The sequence below is a fragment of the Fundulus heteroclitus genome, chromosome 12, assembly GCF_011125445.2.
Source record: "Fundulus heteroclitus isolate FHET01 chromosome 12, MU-UCD_Fhet_4.1, whole genome shotgun sequence".
NCBI classification, from domain to species: domain Eukaryota; kingdom Metazoa; phylum Chordata; class Actinopteri; order Cyprinodontiformes; family Fundulidae; genus Fundulus; species Fundulus heteroclitus.
Window position 1 is genome coordinate 31791638 of NC_046372.1, and position 21419 is coordinate 31813056.

At 38.8% G+C, this 21419-nt stretch overlaps 1 protein-coding gene across 1 annotated transcript in view; it reads right to left on the minus strand.

Moving 5' to 3' along the window:
* Window positions 1-1790: 1790 nt before the first annotated feature.
* Window positions 1791-21419, minus strand: part of cemip2 (cell migration inducing hyaluronidase 2) — a 41070-nt gene continuing 21441 nt past the window's right edge. The window contains exons 9-24 of the mRNA XM_012863320.3: window positions 19776-19981; window positions 18228-18297; window positions 17588-17716; window positions 16839-16927; window positions 14782-14913; window positions 12188-12223; window positions 11813-11968; window positions 10391-10568; window positions 8386-8601; window positions 8089-8300; window positions 5848-6030; window positions 5351-5570; window positions 5169-5270; window positions 4919-5064; window positions 4735-4841; window positions 1791-3458 (exon numbers count right to left, since the gene is read on the minus strand). Of these exons, the coding sequence (XP_012718774.2) occupies window positions 3259-3458; window positions 4735-4841; window positions 4919-5064; window positions 5169-5270; window positions 5351-5570; window positions 5848-6030; window positions 8089-8300; window positions 8386-8601; window positions 10391-10568; window positions 11813-11968; window positions 12188-12223; window positions 14782-14913; window positions 16839-16927; window positions 17588-17716; window positions 18228-18297; window positions 19776-19981 (2382 nt within the window). The 3' untranslated portion in view covers window positions 1791-3258. The remainder of the gene's footprint in view (window positions 3459-4734; window positions 4842-4918; window positions 5065-5168; window positions 5271-5350; window positions 5571-5847; window positions 6031-8088; window positions 8301-8385; window positions 8602-10390; window positions 10569-11812; window positions 11969-12187; window positions 12224-14781; window positions 14914-16838; window positions 16928-17587; window positions 17717-18227; window positions 18298-19775; window positions 19982-21419) is intronic.

Here is a 21419-nt window from a genome sequence, read left to right on the forward strand (position 1 = left end):
TATTTACTTGAAATTGTTGAAAGACCACTCACTGCTCATATGACTACATGTAGTTGTGTAAGTTAGTAAATAGTAAATTACATTACAAAAATCCCCTTGATTATGCCTAATGTTTTTGACCGGAGGACAACACGGGTAGGGGGGGGGGGGGCTTTGAGGTATAGTGCCCAGGGGCACCACATTGTCTTAATACGGGCCTGGACACCACGTAGAGCGTTGATTTTATGTATATACATGCATATTTGTATTCTGAGCGGGCAGCACTTTTACTTATTTTTTATTTATTTTATCTCTTCGTGCAGCACTTTGGAAACCTTGTGTTTGTTTAAACCCTGCTATATAGATAAAGTGGATTGGATTGGATTGTCCGTACTTGGGACTTGCAAAACTTGGTCCCACCTGTGGCATTAAACATGACTGACAATATCTCTCTGTCTTTGTTCTAAGAACTGAGGTAAAACCGGGAGATTGTTTTCATGTAAGAATTTGGTCGTTCTTGATTTAACCTTCTAGCAGCCTAACAACTAGGTCTCAGCCATTGCCTTTGTAAGTGAAGTTTGTGTGTGTGTGTGGGGGGGGGGGGGGTTCTAGTGGTTTTATCTAGGCACTCTGGCTTCCTCCCACTCTGTAAAAAGTGCTAGAGATGCTGAATAGGACCAAACAGGAATAATAAAAAAATAAAATAAAAAAATATATATAGATTGAGAAATAAAATGGTGTCCAACATCATTGTAAAACTAATAGTCAATACACAATCTACAACCCCAAATGTTATACCTTTAAACAAATCATTTTGTAACTGTTGATGTAATGTTAAATATTAGGAATATTATTGTACATAAATGTTCACAATTACAATAGACTAGAGTATAGAAAACACACAGAAAATCCCAGCATTGACTCAGATCCTTCAGCTAAATGTCCTCAATGCAGATAGAAATCGCCCCCCGGTTTGTACTACAGTGCCTTGCAATCTATTTTTGCACATTTGTCATGTTACACCAAAAGTCCATGGTAACTTTTGACCTTTCAACCTGTTTGTGGCAGACCCCACAAACCCTGCCTTTATAGAAAAGTAGCAGGAAAAGTGCCGTTGCTAAAAGAAAAACCATGAGAAACTCCCATCTGCAGCTAGCCACAAGCCGTGTAGGAGATGCAAATGTGGAAGTAGGTGCTCTGTTTTAAAGAGACCAAAATTGAAACAGTATGTGTCGAGGAAAACTAACACTGCACATCACCCTTAAAACCTAAACGTTGTGGTGAAATTATGTGATGGTGGCAATGCGCTGTTTGGATGCTTTTCTTCAGCAGGGACCGGGAAGCTGGTCAGTTCGATGGGAAGATGGATGGAGCTACGTAAAGACAGGACAGTCCTGGAGATAAAACGTCTGAATGGGAAAGAGGCTAATCTTCTAGCAGTATTATATCAACTCACATTCATGTGACTGAATGGACCACTTTAGACATCAGTTTAGTTGAGGATAGCTTTGCTGTTCACAGATGCTCTTCGTCCAATCTGACCAACACAGCTATTCTGCAAACATTTCAATCTATAGATGTGCAAAGCTGAGGAGGCCTACATACCCTAAATCTTCGGCAACTATAATTGCAGTAAAAGAATGGATTTATAAAGTATTGACTCAGAGGGGGCCGGTTAGAATTACATGCCTCAGTTAAGATTTGTAAAATAAAAACATTTAAAATTGTGTATCTTCTATCTAAATGATTAAAATCTATTGAAAATGATGCACACATTTTTCTTAGCAAATAATGTTAACAAAACATCAGACTTTACCAAAAACACACAAATGTTTATTCAACAGGCGATTTTGTAACAAAAGCTGAAATTTCAGGTCAAAATATACTTTAAAAAATTTACAATAACTCGTCAAGTGACAAAAAGAAAAAAAGGACAGCAAATACAACATTGACTATCATTTCTACAGTACAAGTACAGAATCATATTTACAAGGTTTCTTCTCTCAGAAAAAAAAAAGGCATCAGCTGAACAAAAGCTGAGCAAACAAAATATCTCCCATTTTCTGCTCTTTTTTTAACAGTACAGTGGTTAAAAGGCAACAAGGTTATTATTGTACTCCAAAAGTCTCCCAGTCAGCCATGAACAGATACTTCAATGCTCAGTGGGGGAGCCCTGGTCACATCCACACACACGTTAAAGAATACATCATCCTAAAGTACAGCTCTATATAACTCAGCAGGTATACGATCTTTATGCATTTTCTGCTCACTACTACTGCACAGTATGGTACATAAATTCATCTATTGTCATCATTCTGTTTTGGTAATAATGCACATAAAAAAAGGTAATAGATGAGGCAGACAACAGGTAACACATTCAGTTCTGTTTAGAAAAAGAAAATAATGACGTAATCTCTCTTTGTGCTGCAAAAAAGGCAAAGTTCTTCAGACATCGTCGATGTGAAAAGATAAATAAACATGAAAGCGAAGCTCCAGTAGCTCCATGTAGGAATTCAAACAAAGGTGCTCAAAATCTGAAGTCTTTCAGCTGCACAACGATCAGAAGAGGTTTTCCAGTTAAGATTCAGGTAGAAACGCAGAAGAGCCTGATAGGTTTTACTGCACATTATCGAGGAGTTGTTTCCAACTAATTACAAATGTGAGTATAATCTCTATTTTTCAAGGTTTGTTGTATGCTAGGAGCACTAATCCACTGGCTCGGATTTTCCTACACTACAGGTTTTAACCCGGCCTTAAATTGCTCTGTAACGCTCAGACACCGCTCCACTTTCAGCCTTAATTAATGTCTAGTTTCAGGTACAACACAATTTATTTTCTGATATCCTTTAGGCCTGTGTGCCTAACCCATTATGTTCTTTTGTTTAAAAGAAAAATTCATTTGTATTTTCATTTATTGCCTGCCGATATTAGTTTGTTATTATTAGCATTAATGAACCAATGTCTTTTTATTCCTGTGGTCCAAGATAAATGCAATAATTACTTTTTTAAAGCTTTGGCTGTTGGATCTATAAAACAAAAAGTGCATTGACTTAAAAGAAGGCCCCAAACGCAGGCCAACACAAACACACCTCCAAACAAAATCATTAAAAAAATATTTACCCCGTTCATATCACCACTCCTCATTCCCACTCAATGTAGGTAAACATAATCATCACTGTTAATAAATTAAGAGTTCAGCAGTTCACATTCATCAACTGGCTGTGTGTTCGTGTGCAAGAATTTCTTTTTTGGCTTGGTTAGTTGAACAATTCACATTGGCTATTGTTGCCCTGTGGCTTTTTTGAGAAGCTCCAGGTCTTTGCGTTTTTGACTTGCGAGCGGCGAACAGCCATAAGTCTCCAAACCCAACGGCAAGTAGCGCTCCTGCAGCCCCAACACGTTGTCCTCTTGCCCGCTTTGTAGTGAAATCCACGAGGGGGGCGAAGAAGCACCCAGGAATCCCCACATTGCCAGGCTTTCTGTTGTGAGAGGCAGCAATATCAGAGTTTAAAGAAAGTAAGTGACCAGGCAGGAAAGAATGTGGGAACAACTAGAGATGCACAGAGGAAATTAGCTGGTGACTGGAATCGGACAATTATACACTTGACCGTCTGATCATAAGCTCAAAAATATCCTCTATGCAGCAAGTAGACACTGTTAATTTGGGGGGGTTAAAAAAATATTTTCAACATCAGTTAGTATAGAGAGCAAGTAAGAAGTGGGATCCTTTTGAAATCAAACAAAAAAAAATGTTAATGTTATCTTGATGAATTACAGGTCATATCACGATAAAAAGATTTTCACCATATCGGTACAGTAATTGCCCGCCCCTAGTTGGCAGTAGGGTAAATCCCCAGAGTCTGCTTCTTTTGTATTGGTTGCTATGCTAAACCTGCCCATTGCTTACATGTCACAGGGAGCCAAAATTGTGTAGTAAAAAGTATTCAAGGGCCAAAAAAATTATAATTTAAAACCAAAAACTGAAATTACCCCAAAAATCATACCGCGACTTTGTTTTTTGCTGTTCCACAAAATATTTGCTTGCAATATTTTAATTAAACAACCTGGTCAGATTTCCTTTAGGAAAGGGAAGTGTAAATCATTGTAGATAAAATATAAAAGGGTTTGGCATAGTTGCCTTACTCAAATATGGCCATCCAGTTTGTAAATTCTGTTGTGCTTGAGTGAAGGAAACTTGACAGAAATGTGGTCTATTCTGAGCAATAAGAACAGAAATTGAGTCATTCTTTCTTTGAAAAGGATTTCTGTAATTTAGGCAATTGTTTTACATGAACTAAAAAGAAGATTTTGGTGCCTCAAAGTCTGCATTTCAGTAAAAATCCCTTAATAGTTGTGGTCTCGTTTACTATGAAATTAAAGAGAATGTGAAAAGCAAGGTTATTAAAAGACAATTACTTTGTGTTGTACCTAACATTTTACATTGTAATAAGATTTAACTGGTCTGTAATAAATTTGCTCTAATTAAAGCTTAAACGTCTCCATCTGCATCAACCACCTGTCCTGGGGGATCAAATCATTCTTCAATTGCCTTTGGGGGCCACACACAAATGGCCCCTGGGCTGCACTTTGGACACCCCTGCTTTAAGACATCAACTCTGTAATCATTTTTGTCAATGATTTAGGAAAATTAAAACCACACAAAACACTATTTTAACCACCAATCTTATGGTAACATGTAATATGGCTCTTAAAGAGAAATCCAAATGAGCTAAAGTCATCTGCTGGTATTTTTACCTTTATTGTGCAGATCAGCAGCTTTGGCGAAACCAAAAGAGACCAGATGCGGAGCCACATCCACCAAACCTTTGGGCTGACCTCGTGTTGCCAACAGTACTATTGACCTGGAGACAAACAGATATGTGTTTTGCTATATGGGGTGCGGATCGTGAAGTGTGTCCTTATTTTTCCAGAGACTCACCTCTTTGGGATTCCTGTTTTTAAATACTGTTTCATCTTGGAGTCTACACTCCCAAATGAGGCTTTCTTGACAACTTTTCCAGAACAAGCATCCACCGAGACCAGGAAAAACCCAGACTGAGAGAAGGGCATGCTAACCTCATTCACCTAAAGGGCAACAGGAAACATTTACAACAGGTAAAACGCTACTTTTGTAATGATATGACTGACAGTGAGGCTTTAGATCTGATCTTGAAGTGTTGCACGCTCACAGTGATGAAGGAGGCGTTGTCTCCGCGTTCTTCCTCTTTCCTGCTCAAAGACTTCACTTGTGTGTGAAGGTAGGACGTCCATGGCTCACTGGAAAACACAATCTGAAACAACAACATGACACGTGATCAACAGCCGTGGCTTTTCTGTTAATGTTTTAGTGTCGAGATGTAATGTGACAAACCTCCTTAGCCCTACAGTCTTTGCAAGGTTGCGTGTTTGGAGCCGGCAGAGGCACCACCGCTGAGGGCGTCTTTGAGTACTTGGGGTAGGCCTTAGCGGTACAGTTGCAGGCCTGTTTGGAGGATGTAGTGGCTGTGACTTTTACTCTTTCACAGCCTTTTGTTGAACAGTAGCTGTGGCCATCCCGTCCGTGCCGCGCTCGGAGGTAGAACCACAGTAAGCTGGGAATGATGCCACAAGCACAGCAGGAAGAGGCAGTTCAATAAGCGCTTAGAAACGTGGAGCCTCAGAGACAGCTACAATGAAAACTGATGTGGCAGACTGCGAGAAAGTTGACCTTTATAGGTGAACATCTGTCTGTATTAAAAGCCAAACGGCAACAAATCTCCTGACTTCTTCATCACCTAATTATGTTGCGATACTATCAAATTCTAGAGAGCAAGAGAAACTCAAATGTAGGGTCATTGCTGACAGAGCATCGTATTTGGACTTCCTCACCCAGCAGGTTGGTCAAAGAAGTACTTCCTTTCTGCGGGCTTCGCCTCCAGCTGGGCCAGCGAGGACACGGGGCCGTAATCAGTGATGTCGTCGAATGTATTTTTTTGCCTGTCGTAGATGTCGCTCATGATCTGAAATGTGGTGTCTGATGGGTAACAGAGTCCAACCAGAACCCAGTCTTCTCTGAGTAAGAAAAACACAGAATATGTGCCTTAAAACCTGTTAATTCATCGTACCGTTGTACTTTAACTGTACTACGGATTGAACAAGTAAACTTCCCTTGCAAGCATACCCCACACCTTTTTGCCCTTCTACATAGTTAGTCATATTAAAAACATTGATGTAATTTATTGTGATTTTATCTGAAAGACTAACGCAAAGTGAGGCATAATTGTTCAGTGGGAAGAATATACAATCACATTCAATAAATTAAAATGTGCCCTCCAACAAAAGGTTCTCTGTCAAATTAAAAGTGCCTTTGAAAGTAACAACTTTTGGCAGATGTTAAATATACTTTTTATTAAACTCAGTTTTCTGTATAAAAATGCTTTTTTTTTTGTTCTATTAGTTGTAAGCAAAAAAATCCTAATTAACAGAAGTAAAGGCTTGAAAACATCAGTATGTGTGCAATAAATATATATAATGTGTTTTTATTTAATGAAATGAGTTACTGAAATTAATGAACTTTTTCATAATGTTCTAATTGTTTGAATTTGTCTATATGCGTTAACAACTTATTTATAAATAAAAATCTAAAAAAAATTTACCATGCCGATTTATTAAACCCTCTTTAATCTGATTTAGTTAACTTCAAAAGTCACTTACTATTAAATATGGTCCACTTGTGTTTTTTTTTACTATTCTATATTCAAACAGTGTAGCAGGCATTTAATTCATCCCCTGTGAGTGGATAATAAGCTTACAGCATCGTGTATTTTTGCCCATTTATCCCAGACTCTGGTCTTTTGCAGCCTCTAACAGGGTTTGCTCTGGTATTGCCAAGTATTTAGCTCCAGCCATCATCCCATCAACTCTTGGCTAGTTTTCCTGATGTGCACAGTTAGGCGGACGGCCATGTCTTGACAGCTTTGCAGCTGTAACCTGCAATTTCCACTTTTAAAAGATGAACTGAGCATTGCTCTGTGAGATGATGAAAGCTTGGAATATTCCACAACTTTCTCTTTGGTCTGTCTGCTGCACTCCTTGGTCTTCATAATGAAATTCACTGATATTCTCCAACAAACCACTAAATTCTTCAACAAAAACCGCTGGATTTTTACTGAATTTGAACAAAACTAAGGTGGACTCTTATGAGGTGACTTCTGAAGGCAATGGGTTGCAACCACTGAGCTATATTATACACTGGAGTGCGAATCGCCCGCTGTTAGAACCAGTCGCTTTGAAGCCACCAGCCGCCATATTGGTACTCCCTATTTCCTCCCAGTAACTAGGGAATATGTGCGCTACAGCATCGAATAACAAGGATTTTCTCATGTTCAGGGGGGGCTTAAAACTTTTAAAATGTCAAATGCCATATACTTTTATGTTATGTTCTAAAACTATCAAGTAATGAGAAAGTCATGTGCTGACATAGTTTGCATTATATATATATATATATATATATATATATATATATATATATATATATATATATATATATATATATATATATATATATATATATATATATATATATACACATCATATGAATAACATGTAAAATATTTTAGCACCTAATTTCCAAGTAGTTGATAGTTTTAGTACATCCACTGACTGTAGAATTATCTAAGAAACGTCTTCACACAGCCAGAAAACTGCTTGTTGTTGCAACCAAATCCTATGGGATTCTGTGAGAGTAGGGAGGAGCAAGATGGCGGCCAGAGACTTCACTTTTTCGGCAAAATCAGCACTCCAGTGTATAATATAGCTCAGTGGTGGCAACGGCATGACACAAATGCATTCCCTACAGTTGGTCATTTTTATTTTTAGATGGTTTTGAAACCCATGTATCATTTTCCTTCCACTTTTAAATGATATCCTTTTTAGTTTTGGTGTGTCATATAAAGTCCCCAAAAAATACATTTATATTTGTGGTTATAAAAGTGACAAAACGTTATAAAAAAGTTGACGGCTATGAATACTTTTGCGAGCCACAGTGTACACAATTTGACATTATGAACACCTGACGACTTCATCAATGTCAGCAGCTCCAAAACATGGGAGCCAACTGCATCTACTCACTTATCAAAATTGATGAGCGAGAGGACAAGCTCTCTGGGTGCAGGTCCGTTCCAGTGCAGAGTGTAGCTCTTGCTCATCATCAGGATAGGCTGGTACTGCTGAGACGACGCCCCCTGGCTATTGATCCCCCTCAGTACCAGAGGTGCACCAGGATATTCATCTCTGTTGATAGACAAGCTCAGGCTAGGGGCTCCCCATGTCTGAATATACACCTGAAGGAAGAAAATATTGCGGTGAGTTAAGACCAGGAAAGGTCAAAGAGAAGGCCTGGACCACCCGGACCCCGCCGTGCAGTACCTGAGAGTAGCGGCCGCTGCAGATCACGCCATTCCACCGGGTTATTTTCACACAGTCAGGATGCTGGATTAGGTAATTGTCTGCTCGGCCGACATATGCATCTCTGTAGCCCGTCACCGACCCGTCCACATCGTGAAAGATTGAGTTTTTGTCCCCGTCCAGGTCGTTTTCCTCAAACCACTGTCCAGGACGACCAAAGAACACTCGAAGAGCCACCTGAGGATGTTATTTGTGAGGAGTCATGTGAACGCTAACAAATAAGTGAATAACTGCATATGTTTTGACTTCATCCTTGTGAAGGTACCTCCCTGAACGTTACTTCAGATTTTATTTCACATCCTTTTAAGATTAAATAAGATCTGAAATTAGCTCCTATATTTCATACCGTTCTAGTCACAATGAAAATATGCCACAAATGTCAGCAAAATAAATACTGCATCCTGGTGTCTTTGTTTATGAAATGAACCTTAACATAAAAACCTAGTCGACTTACACAAGCCGTTTGGTTTTACAATTGCATTTTTAGGCAGTCTTTGGTAAATATGTAATTGCATCTAATTGGTAAAGTTTTCCAAGAGATCAATTCAAACAGGCTAAATATTCTCGAAGATTTACAACTGCAGTATACAATGAAGCCAGAAGAGGGCACCGGTCTTATAAAAATGTTTTTCCACAGATGAAGTAGATCCAGTTCCATTTCTACCAGAACGCTGATCTACTCAAATATGATCCCAGGTGCCTCAGGAGGATGAAGGGATGGGCAATAATCACTAGGACAAATCATTCAGTGGGTCTATGATGAAGTGAAGTCAACCTATTCATACTAATCCCTTCCTATTTTAGTGTTTTCATTTCAAGAAGAAAAAAAAAAATCTACCTACAAAAGAATAAAATACAAGAAAGCAAAAGGAAGAATTAACATAAAATGGTAAAAAGGACGGCTATCAGAGTCACAACTCTCTATTCTGTCGTAAAATATAAAATTTACATCCCTACTGTTATGTTAACAGATTTTTCCTTTTTTTTTTTTTACATAGTCTATGCTGTTTTTATTACCAGTCATACATGCACATTTTGTACACTTTCAGATCTACCTTACTCTGTTGCACATTTTACTTAATCTGAATATGCCATTTATAATAACTGTTCAGTATTTCTTTTTCTTCTTGGACTTTTTTTCCCCCCTCTTTCACTTCACTTTAGTTTATTGTCACATTTATGATGGACAATTAACTGGAGTGAGTTACAGTTCTCCATGGTTCATAGTTCTCAATAAACTAAAGTTTAAAAGAAGGTTCACAAACACACACTAAGAGAAATTAGAGAAGAAACGTAAGATATTTTCTAAAGTTTCCATGCATTCAATTCATGCCACCCATCCCTGGTGTTAACAGGTAGATTACAGGGCAACTTGTGAAGACATTTCATTGCCCTGATGGTCTTAGGAAAGGAGCTCTTCAATGGTCTAGAGGTTCTGGCCCGGATGCTCTGCAGCCTCGTACCGGAGGGCAGGACGTGTGAGAGGGGTCAAGTGTGCTTTTCGCCTTTCTGACACATCGGTCTTTATAAACATCAGTAAATTCAGGGAGAGAGACACTGCCAATTTTTCTTGTCAGCAGCATAGCAGCTGCTGTACCACACAGTAATGCTGCTGTCGTTCTATCGGATTTCGCCACTGTGGGACAAAAATTATTCATCTATTGTATCCACCCAATCTGTCTGAGATTAAAACTACTTAGCAAAGAATAACAGCACATATTTTAGCCTTCAGGTGTGCAAAGCTTGATAAGCTGATTTGTAAAAGACCTTGAAAATAAATGTTTTGCTACCACTTCAGTTATGCACTACTTTGTGTGGGTCTGTCAAACAATAGCTCAATGAAATACCTGCCAAGTTTGTGGTTTCTGCATATTAAAATGTGGAAAAGTTTAAGAGAACTTTTTAAATTAATGAAATAAAATACAATATAAAACAGATAAAGCATGTTAAAAAGATATTTGCTCACAGTGGGGTGGAAGCTGAGCTGGGACAGGTTGTTCCTTGGGGTCAGCTGCCACGTGTTCTTCAAGTTGAAGCCCACCGCACTGGTGAAACGCTCCGGTGTGGGGACGAACCCCCGAAACGTACTGTGTGTAAGACGCACTGGACCATCATAGATCTGGAAACCTCGGATTGGGAATGTCCTGAGGTGCAGATGGAGAAGGCCCACACAATAAACAAATGAACAGTAAAAGCAGTCGTACATGGTTTCAGCAAGTTTCAGTTATTCAAATTTAAGACTTTTACTTCATTTCTACCTAAAATTAAGACCAGCATGAATTTTGAAAATTAAGTTAAATACTTACTTTATAACCTGTGTGTAACTAATAGCTGAAGCAATTTAAATTATACCTTAATCAGGCTAAATTTAAGTTTTTTTATCTTTGACTTAGCTTAACTGTTTGATTTTAATTGCATAATCATACCATTTTAAGCCAGTAAGTCAGCTTCAGAAGCACAACTCTTTCGCAGGTTTGTTGGCAAGGCTGAACGCCTGTAGATAAAATCTTTTTGACAAGGCGCATCCCTTCTCAGCATCACATGGTTTGCAGATTTTTCACAGTATAACAATCAAAGCTAGGAATCTTAGAATAAATAGAAGCAGCAAACATTTTTCAGAAGAAGAAAAAGTTGATGTAATAACCGAATGTATAATTGTGAGATAACTAAATGTATTTCATACTAGATACAGAATATCCGTATTTAAGACTTTTTAAGGCCTATAATTTATATTGATACATTTTTGGACACTCTCAGGGAGTTTCCTTTGATATGCACTGAAAATAATGAATGCATCTTTTTAGTGAAACCTCTCACAGAGAGCACACCAGAAGAAGAGTCAGATTTCCTGTGTCTATTGAGTGTTTGAGAACATCTACAGTTTTCCCTACGTATTACAAGCTAATAAAGTTTTTGGAAATAAAAGTTTTTTTTATTTCTGAGAACCTTGTTCATCTTGTTCTCTTGGTTGTGAGTAGAGATGGCGAATTATAGAAACAGATAAAGATGACAATGTGTTCCCAAAAGACAAAAGAAAGAGTTTGTTGCAGCAGGTAAAGCATATAAATATTTCTGCAATGGAAGTTCAATTAAAAGAGACAGTGTGTTCTTAAAGAAGCTATGTTACACAAACTCCATTCATACAGAAAACACTAAATACGACTTGCTCTCTAAAAAAAAGGTAAGATCTAAATGTTACCGCCACCGTTTTTCATTAACTGCTGAAAATATCATGACGGGAAATGAGTCAACCAGAACTTCCTTTCACAAGTTCATCTACTTTGAAAAGTTGCAGTGGCATCGTGATGACTCAATCCTACCAGCTACCTGAGTGCCTTACCAACTCTAACCCTCCTCAATAATTTAATCACTATTTTCTTGACCTTACTTGTTTCTTGGCAGTGTCCGCATCTTTCCATCAATCCCTCCCGTCCCCCAGTATTTATTTTGTCCTCCATTGGTCCCTCTGTTTCGGCTCTCACCAACAAACAGAGACTGGGTCACCTCCTGGCTGGAGCCTTCATCTTTTGGGTAGCTGCCATCGCTGCAGAAATTATATAGCATTATGTGACGTATTTATACATCGTTAATAATTTGTGCTTGAAACAAGAAACAAGTTAAACAACACAAAAACAAAGCACTGTTTTGTTTTTTAATAATCACAGGTAATCTTTGAGAAATGAATATGGCAGCATGAGAAAAAGGGGAAATATTTGTGAAATTATTTGTACAGCTAAATAAATGCATGATTTATAGTACACACCTGGCAAAAGACAGACCCACTCCATTGTCTGCAAAGCTGTAAAACATGTAGAACAATCCTATATTATTTTTAAATCCTGAGGCAAAGTAACAGCATCATACATGCTTTCCAGTTTCCAGAAATAAGGGACAGAAACAAGGTAGGACACTGTTAATTTTACACAAATATAATCATTGAAATGTGTGACCTGTTAAAATAAAAGAAAACACATGACTACATGATCCACAAAAAAATCTTCTGTCCTCGTTGTGGGACAATAAAAGGAATTTCTTATCTTGCTATGGGATAAAAGCTACCCTACATACACCCTATGTAAAAAAATAAGCTACACCCTTTTAGTCATAAATTAACTGAAATTGACCAAATGTTTTGGCTAGGTTTCACCAACCACACCCAGGCCTGATGTCTGCAGAATCAAGAAATCACATAAAAAGAACCCATTACACATGACATGAAGTAGGCTAAAAGATCTCAAAAAGCAACACCTGATATAAACCCTGAAATAAAGAAAAGCCCTATATGATGAGAAACATTTATAAGGCTTTGGGTTTCCAGTGAACCACAGTGAGAGCTATTATCCACAAATGGAGAAAAAGATGGAACAAAGATATCATCACTGTAAAATTAGCGTGCGTATTATCTATATCGCAAAGGAATGCTTAGAGTGCAGTAACTGATGGCTAATATATTCCCAGAGTTAGGAAGTAGTATTTTATCCTCTGTGCCATCACCAAAGTGCGGCTTTTCAAAGCAAACTGAAGACGTATTTGTTTAGACAGACAGTGTTTTATGTTCCTAGGCACATTCCCTTTTAACTAAATTATTTAGTTTTCTGCAATGTATTTTGTGTGTGTTTTTATTAACTTGTTATTTGCTTTGGTCTCCTTATTTGGAGGTTTTAATGTGTATTATAAATCAATAAACTAAATTAAACAAAACTGATATGACTGTCGCAATATTTTGCGATATTAATGCCATCGCCATACTTTGCAGCCCACAGCTGATCTACCAAAATTGCTCCAGGAGTGCATCTAGGAGATCACAATAGAATCCAGGACCCGATCTAAAGAACTGCAGGACTCACTTGCCACATTTAATGTCAGTGTTCATGACTCCACAACGACAGAAACACTGAGTCAATAGTTCATCAATGGGAGGACGACCAGTCAGAACCCACTGATGAATTAAATGAACACAAAGCCCCATATCACATTTCCTATACAACATTAAAATGATAATAAGGCCTTTTGTGAAAGAAATTCAGTGAATAGATGCAAAAGAAGTGAAATTACTTGGAATGCATGCATCCACTTGTACCTGGTGTAAAAAAAAAAATAGCAGCATTTCAGAAGCAGAACATCATACCAACAGTCAAACATGGTGGTGGTAGTGTGACGGTGTTGAGCTTCTTTGCTGCTTCAAGTCCTGGACATCTTGCTGTACCTGACTGAATCCATGAATTTGGCTCTGGAGTAAAAGCCAATTGAGATGTTGTGCCAAGACACTAAACAGCCCGTTCATGCTCAAAAACAACCCAGTGTGGGTGAAAACAAAGCAATTCAGCCAAGAGGACTGGGTAAAAAAATTCCACAGATGTATAAAAAAAAAACATGTGGAGGGAGATAAAGATGCTTAAGTTGTGATGAGGATGGGTAGGATCAGCAATGAGTGCATCACAGGGACAGCCCATGTTAGATGTTTTGGAGATAAAGCCAGAGAGGCCAGGCTGAAATGGTTTGGACATGGACAGAGGAGAGATAGTGAGGATATCGGTAGAAGGATCCTGAGACTGGAGCTGCCAGGCAGGAAACCTAGAGCAAGACTAATGAGGAGATGTATGGATGAAGTGAAAGAGGACATGAAGGTAGTTGATATGAGAGAAGAAGATGCAGAAGATAAGGTTAGATGGAAACGGATTACTCGCTGTGGTGACCCCTGAGTGGGAAAAGCTGATGGAAGAACTGAAATAATCTTTTTTGTGTTTATTCAAGTTATCTTTGTTTATGACTTGAAAGAGAGAGAAAAAAAAGAAAAATGGCTCTGTACTTGGCCAGTGATCAACATTAGCCGGTTGTCTGTTGACTGTATTTTATTTATTTTCATAAAAATCCACTTTTCAGTCAGTATGCCACTATAAAACAACATTCTTTGAAACGGCTTGTTTTTAGTTTAGTGAGAATCGGATAAAGGGTTGGGGACAGATGCCATGATTCATAAACTGTGGTGATCTTGTGATTACTTTATTTTCCGCTAGTCTTAATTCAACAATGACATGTAACAAACATGGATCATAAAACGTGCAAAATGTTCCTTTGGTGACTAACTTTACAAGAATGAGATTGCACGTGTTATAATCCTTGGAAAGAAAATCTAAATGAGCAGGTCAGATTACAAAGGAATCTGGAAATCTGCATTATTGGTTAGAAAAGAATTTGATCTGTGCGTCACTAAAAGAAATTTGTGTAAAATATCAAGTTGAGGAAAATTATTTGAAAATGCATGATAAAATGATTAACATACAACCCCCTAGAGGCAGCACCATGCTTGCCTGACTAAAATAATCCAGTAGTCTTAGATCTGTGTCAAACTCTCACCCAGAGTTCTGGATGATAATGTCTCCACCTCGTATCCACGCTCCTAAGTCATTGTTCTTAAAGGAAATCAAGGAGTCGATGACTGCTGCCACACGAGGACGACTGGGGTCGGCATTCTGGTGGGGTCGGAATCTGACAAAGAGAAAAGAATGATGCAAATAAAGACATTTACATTTACATAGTGGCAGCTCTTATTTTCCACCGACTGCCTTTCTATCCAGAAAGGTTTTTTTATTTAACAATCAAAAAACACCCCCCCCCCCCTCTTTTGCATGTCAATAACTAATATTAACGTTTATAATCCTCCTCTGCATACTCCTGCATACATGCTGTATGTATTTGTGTGCAGCAGCCAGCAGTCTCAGTGGACACATAAGATTTTTCTCCCATCGAGTCGGGGGCTGTGTTTGGATAGGTAGCAGAGTGGAAACTCAGTCTGTAAAGTCTTGTTTTCTCTGTCAACACAAACTTGACAGGCATCCCACCAAAATGCACCAACACACTATAAAGCCGTACACTTATCTTTCTCTGTCAATGGTCGTGTCCCGGTACGTCTCCATCAGGGAACTATCAATAACTTTATTCATAAACATTAATTAGCTGTGGTTTAAAACAAATATATTAGAAAACCACAAATTCCTTCATATTTACACAGTGTAATTATACAACATGATGTCTGCGATAACAAACCACAGACCGTTCAACAGAGCACAGCTATAAGTTATGTGTTTATGCATAAAGTACTTGGAACACGTAAATAATTCATCAAGACTTAAAGATAAATAATCAACGTGGCCATATTGGTACTATTCACATTAATTTAAGGAAGAAAACTAGAGATGTCCAGCGAAGCAGCCTGGTTACCAAAATCTGAATCAGCTTGGCTAGCCCTACCTGGTGACAGGTGGTTGGAAACGTAAAAATCTGATATTATTCTGATCAGTGAAAGCAACAAGAAGCTATTTAAAAGGGGAATCTATTTTTGACAAGATGTTGCAACATGTCTGTTCATTCTGCTGCAAGAGAGAGTTAGACTTTGAGCAGGTAACAGGAAGGCTGAACAAGTACAACTCTGAACTTCTGCCGTTTGTGCATCACACTGAATTTGGAGCTGTCGGTAGCCCTTTGGAAATCCGAGGATTAGGGTAAGGGTCTACCTTTTCCATGAGGAAAATAAACATAACTACTGCTATTTTTTAAAAGCCATAGCTAAAACTGTAACACACTAAAGCATCCGATTTCATCCGACCCGAAGTTCGGATCCATACAGATTTTTTTTCCCCCCTCACCTATTGGCTGCATAGAGGCTCCCTCTGCGTACCACCGGACTTGCGAGATTGCATATTCACACTACAGTAGATACCAGAAATTCTGGAAGCTCCACCAGCATAAACAAGCCAGCAATCAACATAAAGCTGCAGTTGCTGCTCAAACAAGCTCAAAGATCACTGTTTAATTTGCTTATCTGTTTGCTGTACTTCTGAGCTCCTACCATGGGTAAGTACACTGTTTATTAAAATGTTTCATTGATTATTTACTGAGCTGTCCAGGACGGACCTATATGGGGACGAACCTGGCCAGGAATTGCTTTCCGTTTACCTTACGGTTTGTAGATTTTATTTAGCATTTTCCCCAAAATGGGCATGTTTTACTCTGCCAAATATCTTGGATAAATTATGGAGTAAATGCCGCATGTGAGCAAAAATGACTAGACTGCAATTACTCGGATGTGTGAGACATTTCCGCTTCTCCAACCTAAATACAGCCATCTAAATCCTGTCCAATCACAGTACAGTAGTCGGACACCCCTTAAGAAAAAAAAGGTTTTGCTCAGACGTCGAGAAACAGCAGGGAGACCCTCACAGACGGGGATGAGAGAACGAAATTACGTCATTCCCTGCAGGAGCGAGACAAATGTCTGATTTCTCATGGAGTATGATTGCTTTTGCAAATTTTTTTTTTTTTTTTTGCTATTCTAATAAAACCCTTTTCTACATCAACCGCTCATTTACACACACAGCACAACATCTAAAATGCTCTTGCTCACAAATACGCACCTTGCACTGTTGTCTAGACAGAGGTATTCCCGGGGATCAGCAGCACTGGCGTTGGTAGTCTTCACTCCTTTATCAATGAACAGCCCTGCCTGAGAAGATCATAGTATGATTGTAATACAATAACATTTTCCCCTGAAACTAAAATTAAATAAAAAGAACTGTCTTGGACAGGTTTGTATCTAGTGTGTTGCTAAAAGAGCTGAGAAATGCAAAAAAAAAAAAAAACTAGAATAACATAAGCTGAGCGGGGGTAGTTTGTTAAAGATAAATGGAGGGAAATACGCTTCTGTAGATAATTTATGATGCCCATGTAAAGGCTTTGGAAAGGTCTGTATGTTTAAAATGGGATTAAAAAATATATAATATGTGACAAATCACAGGGTTTCTTGTGCATATGGAAACTTATGGTGTGAGCTGAAAGAAGAGAGGTTTGGTCTTTAACCGCAGGGCTCCTTCCTCTATTGGAGGCAGCTGTGGTCAGACTGGATAAAGAGCTCACAGTTCACCTGCCTGACTTCTGTCATCACAAAACAGAGCACCATTGTACCACCGCTCACATGTCTGCGTGTATCCACGTGTTTTAAGACATACCTTTAGGCAAGAACCTAGCAATTATACAACCAATTATGCTTGCTTAACATACAGATGGATTTTTCTCGTCATTGTATGAAACACAGAAGTAGAACTAGACACATCTGGAGTTTTGTGGTACAATAAAGGGTTGGTAGGACAAGAAATACCAAGGATACCTTGAAGTTGGAGTGTACACGGTTGTTGTAAAAAATTCCCAGAGGAGTGAGCTCTGCCTTGGTCTCTGGTACCAGCCCATGAGAGTCTCCAGTGGAAGAGCTGTGGAACACAAACCATATTCCAGCGTCCTGGGATAGGGAGGAAGAGCAGAGAAACGGCTGATTACGGACATCGTTACATAGATGAGAGCAGAAAACATACAGACTATGAGATACTGGGACAGAAAGTGATATCATTCTGGGGTCGTCTTTGTGCCATGGCAATAAAAGTCAGATTTAACAGGCAAAAGTTGCTCTTCAAATGAACTGAAACCAAACAAATGCCCGAGTAAGAAAGCAAATCCTCTTTATACTTTCACATTGAGAAGTCTTAGAAAGTTATTGCTTTCCTCTATTGGTTTTTAAGTCTCGTTTCATTGATGGATCACTCAGTTATGAGCAGGAAAATCTTTAATTTTCTGTCTAGTTAAACTTCGGGAACACCAAAGCCAATGGATCGGCTTTTAATGAATATAATTTAAGATACCTTTGAAGTGATTCACATTTTGTTGACTCATTTTCTCTTTTTCATGGTGCATTTTAATAATTTCTGAAACATCCTTTTAAAGCCTTCTTCTCAAATGAAATCTCCTGTTGCTACCTGAGAGCCAGCAGCTGCATTGCTGATGAGGTTGTTGTTGGGGTTGGCGATCCAGAATGTTGAGACTGCCCTGAAGAGCAAACCACACAGACACACAACGGCACAATTATACACACAAGGGAATGTTAAAAAGACAGCATGCAGGCATACCAGACTCTGATCTCTGTCTGTATGCTTATGAGTTACAAAGAATCCTCCAGTCTTCTCTAATTCTCTCAATAATCCAGCGCTCCAACGTCAACCATGGACAGACGGGCTCTGCCAAGACTCACAACACCCAGGCACAGATTCCTGGAGACAGGCCTCCCCGTTTCCGCACAGAGGGACTTTTCTTGTTCCTGCTATGATATAAAACATCCTACAGAGAGAGGGTGTTGTTGTTGCTTTAATAGAACCATCCTACCAGTATCATCTTCTCCCATCAAGTACTAAATGCACCTCTTTCTGGTTTCATAAAGACACAAACAACCTAAATTATCTAAAAAAACGTCGGCACCTTCCTACCAGGTTTCTGAATGACCGGGTCACAGATGTAACACCAGCATACGTTGTCTGAAGTGAGAACAGTTCAGACAAAATATTAAAATCTGGTCGTAATAACAAACAGGACCTGGCTGAAAAAAAATATATATATTTTTTTTTATAATAAAAAGCTTGTAAAAGTATTGACACCTCCCTATGCACTAAAACTCTCTAATTCCATAGGGCGTTTATGTAAATAGTAAATTACATAAATTGGTAAATAGTAAGTGGAGAGAAAAATGATCCCCCGCTCCTGGATGCAAACACTTTGAGACGAAATCCTACAGCCCTAAACATACACCCAGTCAATCTAACTTCGTTTAGACTCATTCGCAAATAAGAATGGGCAAAACTTTCTGTCTCCAGGCAAGCATAGGTGGAAGAAACATACCCTAAAAGACTTGCAGCTTTAATTACACTTAAAAGTTGCAATAAAGGCCATTGACTCAGTTGGGCTGAATATAAAAGCATGCCACACTTTTCAGATTTTTTTTTTTTATTAAAATCAATTTTTGTCATTACATCCACCTTGCAATTATTAGCAGATTTGTGTTAGTCAATCACCAAAAACAAACTTTTGATTTTAGTGTGACAGAATGGCTTTGAGGAAGTGTGGATGTTTTTACAAGGCACATTATAAATAGTGCGGTTCCCTGTAGCGTTAAATGACATTAACATTTACAGAGAAATAAAGCTGATTAAATGTCAGACCCAGTGGTATTTCAGGGGAATTATGAAATGCAATGAAACAACAAAATAATCTTTTTGATAATCAGAAACTCATTATTCTCAGTAGGTTAACATTGTCTCTTTTTATATATATAAAGAATGGTAGAAAAGCCCGATCCATGTACAGAGGCCTCAGTCCTCGACGCATTTGTCACAGGTTAGAGTCCCGACCCGGAGACTTTTGCTGCATGTCATTCCCCTTCTCTCTTCACCCATTCCCTGTCTGACCACCGTCAAATAAAGGCCACGGGAGCCACAAAAACAAAAAGAGTAACATGCAAAGTTGCAATTTCTTACTTGCACTCTGTGCTTGGCGAGGGAGTGTAGCCCTTGTAAACTTTGTCCCTGATGCTGGTGCACAGAGTCTCATTGCGGTCTGTTGGCAGCAGAGTCCCAGGCTGAGTCAGGAGGCCAAGGTTGTGGTAGAAAGTGTTGCGCTGTTCAATCCCATCCTCCAGGAAAAAACAGTGGCCCAGCGTGTCGTAGCCTACGGTGTTCTTTACCTAGGCCAGACGACAAAAACTAAATTAATTAGCGGCCCAAAGACCACAAAACGGAGGAAGGACATGAATAGGGGTCACGGCCCCATTTAAAAGGTGCTTTTCACTCAAAAAATGGAAACTATCTTGGTAAACAGAAAGGCAAGGGCGACATCTGTTCTGCTTTTAAAACACCCACACAAGAAAGTGCAACGTGGTCCACAAGTGCTAAATTGTGCCTGCTGGCATAAATAAAAAATTTTAACAAATTGTTACTGTAGTTGAAGAAAAGTGGAACGAAAATGGCAACACAGAAAGCTACTTAAAGATCCTTGTGTGAAGGGGAGGAGAGGAAAAATAATCCAGTAAATTCTGTCCAAGATTTGAAACTAATTTCCTCTATTAGGTCAGGAATGCATCCTGCAGCCTTGGGATAACTAATCACCAGCAATAAGAAGTCACAAATAAACTAAAGGCAGTGAAATGCATAAGAAGCTACAAGCCAGCAGGCAACGATCGTTTTTAAAATGTACAAATCCGCTGGTATAAACAGAGTCTTGACAAATTAGACAGAAAAAGGAACACTGAACAAGCCCTTGCAACGATAAACAAACCCTTCTGGCTTGTATAAACTTGCAGTGCCTTGCAAAAGTATTTATACCCCTAGCATCTTAAATTTTATTACAACCACAAACTTCAATGTTAATGTTTAATTGGGTCTTTTATGGAGCGCTAACTGCTACTGCTGTGTGGATGTGTAGTGGGAGACAGGAGATTGACGTGAAAGACGGATAAAATGTGACATAAGCGTTCAAGCTGTGGATGCTTTGAAAAATATCCAATACTTATGTGAATTAGTACCACATCTGGAAGTAGCACAGATTGGATTTTTTGGGGGGTGAAAAGATCAAAATTTGACCATTCACACTAACGGGAAAAAGGCGGATATGGGTCGCATATGGGCAAAAAAAAATCGGATTTGGTTCTCTGATGAACTTCCCTGCTGCTGATGAAGAAAAGGACACCACCACAACATGATGCTGCCACCAACATGCTTCATAGTTGGTGTGCTCCAGACTAAATTACCATCTGGTGAACTCTTTACTACTGATGGGACTCATTAGGTTTTTGTGCTCCAATTCTATGTGGTAGTATAAGAGTAAAAAAAGTAGAAATGTATGAAACCCAAATAGTGAATTTCCTCCCGCTTCACAATCATGGGCTGCTTTGTTTTGGTCAGTCACATAAAATCCCAATGAACTGCACTGACTTTGTGGTTGTAAAATGATAACGTTGAAAAGCTCAGTCGGTATCAGAACTTTTGCAAAGGACTGTTTTTAAACATCTAAAACACTTCACTTCCCAACTAGCCCTTAGAATAGTCATCAAGTACCAGCTTAATTTAAGGGCTACTTACAATCTATCAAATAACACTTTGTAGTATTTCTATACCTTTTATGAG